We start from the raw sequence: 4,933 nt of genomic DNA, 5'->3' as shown, positions 1-4,933 counted from the left end.
TCCCAAGCGCCAAATAGACACGTACCACCTCCTCACCCGAGCTGGGGAAGCTTCGGGCAATCCAACCAATATATATGGGCCCAAGGAAACTCCCATGTCACCCCTAACATACCATGTGTGTAGGTAACCCCTGTAAGCAACCAACCAAATGCTTCGGTACCACCAGTAACCAACCACGCCTACTTCCAAAATTGGAACCACCCACCGCAACAAATGACCACCACCTGGATATATCCTCCTAACCAAGGGGGAATGTGCTACACCCAAGGTCACCAGATACTACCCCCTATCGTAGCCAACAGCAACTTTTGGATAAACCAAAAAACCCAGTTTGTGCCCTACATCCAAAACTGTGCATTCCCCCCGATGGAATGAAAATACCCTCGCACCTAATTTACTACGAGGGAGAAGATGACCCGGATGATTTCCTTAGTATATTCGAGGGTGCAGCACGAATGGCCAAATGGGACATACATGTAGCATGTCACGCATTCTCTTACATGTTAAAGGGAGATGCCAGGGTTTGGTTTGACTCCCTACCAAAAGACTCCGTAGCTAGCTTCGATGATCTAAAACGGAAATTTAGGTCTAAGTTTAGTCAGCAAAAGCGACATAAGAAGAATCATGTGGCTGCTCATGGGATAAAGCAGAAGGATAGTGAAGGTTCTAGAGCCTTTCTCACTAGGTATACCAACGAAACACAACAAATTCCCAACCTACCAGAATCCCAAAGAATATCTGGGTTGCTCTACGGATCTAGGGTCAGGCCTCTCATTGAACACCTCAGCCGAGACCTACCAAGCACTTACGAAGCTTTGTTAGAAAAGGCATATATGTGGTTAGATGCTAAGGAAACAGCCGGTAACTTCGTCCTAGACGACATCCCCATGAATAGGCGAAAGGAGAAATCAGAAAGAAGGGACGATAAACATGGTAGGAAAGGGGATATAGGGAGATTCCACCCTTACCAAAGAGAAACCGGAGCTGGGATCCTGGGGGCATTAATAAAAACTCCCAAGGAAATCCTAGCAACAGAGAAAGCTGCTAACAAGTTCAAAGCCCCGGGAAAGATGTCCAACAGAGGAAGAAATACGGACATGACCAAGTTTTGTGACTTCCATAACGATTTTGGGCACGATACGGATGAATGTTTCAACTTCAAAACAGCCATTGAGGAGGCTGTTAAGTTGGGCAAACTGTCCCATCTCATAAAGGGAAATCGGGAACCAAAGAAAGAGAGGGTACAGGAAAAGAAAATGGAGGATACGAGGCAAGAAGCAGAAATTGCAATCCTGGCAATAGATTCACACCAGCCTTATAAGAAAAGAGAAAGATGTCGTATCGTCAGAGAATGGAGTGAAGTGTCGTTCCCAGCCCTTGATACCATATGTCCTTCGGACCTACCGGTCACCATAAAAGGAAAGATTTTCAACAGAGAGGTACGAAGGATATACCTCGACAGTGGAAGTGCTTGTGACGTGATGTACGAACATTGCTTTGAAAGGCTAAGTCCCGCCATCAGAGCACGGTTAGGTGCCCCAAGAGTACCCTTAGTTAGATTCTCCGTAGAAAGGTGTTGGCCCATCGGAGAAATTGATCTCGACTTCACAATAGGGGAACCACCACTAGCAAGAACAGAAACCATTGATTTCGTGGTAGTCCGAGCAAAATCCCTACATAACATCCTGCTCGGGAGGGTAACTATGAAAAAGATGGGTATAATCGTATCCACGGTGCATCAAATGGTCAAATTCCATACCCACGAGGGGATCGGCACTCTCGCGTCAACGTATGACAGGAATAAGGTAATCTTAGCCATAAAAGAAACAATGAAAGAACCAACCGAGTGTGTCCTAGGAGCTTCGGAGGAAGATCCCCAAGTAGAAAAGATATCAGTAAACCCGATGTTTCAGGATCAGCAGATCAGCATAGGAAAAAACTTGCCAGCATCCACCAAGCAAAAGCTCCGAAAGTTACTTCAAGCCAATGTGGATGTATTTGCTTGGGAAAATAGCGATATGACTGGAATACCACGAACAATCAATGTACAAGGGTCGCTCTTCGTAACAGAGCATCGACTCAATGAGCACAAACATCTCGAACCAGTGCATCAGAAAAACGAAACTTGGCACCGGAAAGGGACGAAGCGGCCTGTAAAGAAGTAGAAGGCCTGTTAAAAGCAGGAATAATTCGCGAAGCAAAATACCCCTCGTGGGTCGCTAATCCCGTGATGGTGAAGAAATCAGACGGAGGATGGAGAATGTGCGTCGATTTCACCAACATCAACAAAGCCTGTCCCAAAGATTGTTACCCTCTACCCGAAATCGATTGGAAAGTCGAATCCCTAACTGGGTACCGATACAAAAGCTTCCTGGATGCTTACAAAGGGTACCATCAGATCAAAATGGCTAAGGAGGACGAAGAAAAAACATCCTTCTTCACCAGCATGGGAATCTATTATTATTAAAAGATGCCCTTCGGTCTAAAAAACCAGGGGCAACTTATCAAAGGCTAGTCGACAAAGCCTTTCACAATCAGCTGGGAAGAAATCTGGAAGCCTATGTAGATGACATGGTAATCAAAAGTAGGAAGGAAGAAAATTTAATAGAGGATATCCAGGAAACTTTTGATAAGCTTGATGTCAAAGCTAAGGGGTATAAAATACTATTGAAGTTTACAACGAAACACTATTAAATACGATACAATTTTACACAAGATATTTATTTATTTAGAGAATGGATATACTTAAACCTTGCTACAACACTTATAGGCAGTGTACCTAATCGTACAGTAGTGTAGTTTTTAGTAAGTCCGGTTCGTTCTACAGGGAAATCTTTAAACAAAGCTTAACGCTATATTAGTTTACTTTTATAAAAATACAAATACATATATATAAGTAATATTATTATTATAAAGGGGGGTTTTTACCATTTAATGACCGGTTTGTCGATTTTAAAACTTTAGTCGCAGTTAAAACCAAATGTAAAATAATAAATAAATACAAGACTTAATTTTAAGCGTAAAGTAAATAACGATAATGAAATTGCGAATAATAAAAGTGCGATAAAATAAACTTGCGATAATTAAAAAGTACGATAATTAAAAGTGCAATTAAATACAATAACAATAAAAATGCGATAATTAGAAGTGCAATTAAATATAAAATAAAGGAAATTAAATATGAAATAAAAGAATTATGCTTATTTAAACTTCCGTAATCATGATGTTTGACGTGTTGATTTTAGTTTTATGCCCATGGGTTAATTGTCCTTTGTCCTGGATTATTTAATATGTCCGTCTAGTTTTTGTCCATAACAGTCCATCAGTCATAAATATAAAGTGCGAGTGTCCTCATCAAATTATTCTTATACCCGAAGTTAAATATTCCAACTAATTGGGGATTCGAATTGTAACAAGGTTTTAATACTTTGTTTAATGAATACACCAGGTTATCAACTGCGTGTAAACCAAGGTTTTACTACTTTGTTAGCAATTACACCAATTACCCTTGAATGTAATTTCACCCCTGTTTTAATTATTCTAGTGGCTATTAATCCATTCCCGTGTCCGGTTAAATGAACGATTATTCGTACATATAAATACCCCGCCCATCGTGTCCGATCGAGTGTATATGGTAATTTATAAGGACGCCCAATTGTAAATCTTTATATTAACATTAACAAACTATCATTTAGTTAAACAAATATAAAGCCTATTAATAGCCCATAGTCTAATTTCCACAAGTGTCGTTCTTTTGTCCAAACCCCAATTATGGTACAAAGTCCAATTACCCAATTTTAGTAATTAGCCCAACATCATGATTACTTCGTTTTAAATAAGCATAATAATAACTTAGCTACGAGACATTAATGTAAAAAGGTTGAACATAACTTACAATGATTAAAAATAGCGTAGCGTTACACGGACAGAATTTCGACTTACACCCTTACAATATTCGCTAACATACCCTTATTATTAGAATTATAATTAAAATTAAAATATAAATTATAAATATATATATATATATATATATATATATATATATATATATATATATATATATATATATATATATATATATATATATATATATATATATTACGTATGAGAAGAAGAAGAAAAAGATGGATGAAAATGATCAGAATTCGATTTGCTTTATAGGGAGTTTCAAAACTGGGGGCTCCGCGACTCGCGGCCATTTTGGCCTTCAAACTCCGCGAGTCGCGGAGAATGAAATTACAGCTCAGTCCCTTGGAGTCTTTCTCTGCCGACGGTTTTTATTTATAAATATAATATATATATAATTAATATAATTAATTATATATTATATTATATTTATATACATAGTTAACTTGTAATTTTTAGTCCGTTGCGTCGAGCGTTAAGAGTTGACTCTGGTCCCGGTTCCGGATTTTCGAACGTCCTTGCGTACAATTTAATATCTTGTACTTTGCGTTTTGAATCTTGTACTCTTGTAATTTCGAGACGTTTCTTATCAATAATTGGAACCTTTTTGATTGTCTTTTGTACTTTTGAGCTTTTTGGTCGTTTGCGTCTTCAATTCGTCGAATCTGTCTTTTGTCTTCACCTTTTATTATTTAAACGAATATCACTTGTAAATAGAACAATTGCAACTAAAAGCTTGTCTTTCTTGAGGAATAATGCTATGAAATATATGTTCGTTTTTAGCATTATCAAATATTCCCATACTTGAGCGTTGCTTGTCCTCAAGCAATATCGTCTTGAAATACTAGAATCACTTCTTTATTCTTCACACTTTGTACATCAGTGATTTCTATACGGTGGTATGAACAATGGTAGTAACGATATGGTTTACAGTCCCATATGACTATAAAAATTTAGATCCATTAAGGAAATTGGATCTTTATGAAAACATTTGATCTTTTGAAAATCTAGTTTTTACCCTTGATAA

The 4,933-nt window shown here is 37.9% G+C and overlaps 1 protein-coding gene across 1 annotated transcript; it reads left to right on the top strand.

Annotated features, from left to right (window-relative positions):
- The first annotated feature begins 455 nt into the window (after positions 1-455).
- On the top strand, positions 456-2,165 carry LOC139859265 (uncharacterized). The gene has a single exon (XM_071848062.1). The coding sequence runs from the start codon at positions 456-458 to the stop codon at positions 2,163-2,165; it is 1,710 nt and encodes a 569-aa protein (XP_071704163.1).
- Positions 2,166-4,933: the final 2,768 nt, after the last annotated feature.

Source organism: Rutidosis leptorrhynchoides, chromosome 7 (assembly GCF_046630445.1).
Source record: "Rutidosis leptorrhynchoides isolate AG116_Rl617_1_P2 chromosome 7, CSIRO_AGI_Rlap_v1, whole genome shotgun sequence".
NCBI lineage: Eukaryota > Viridiplantae > Streptophyta > Magnoliopsida > Asterales > Asteraceae > Rutidosis > Rutidosis leptorrhynchoides.
The sequence above is the reverse complement of the archived record's forward strand: the minus strand, read 5'-3'. Positions and strand labels throughout refer to the sequence as shown.

Excerpts from the sequence above, each read along its gene's own strand:
- LOC139859265 (XM_071848062.1), top strand. The coding sequence starts at position 456 with ATGGCCAAATGGGACATACATGTAGCATGTCACGCATTCTCTTACATG.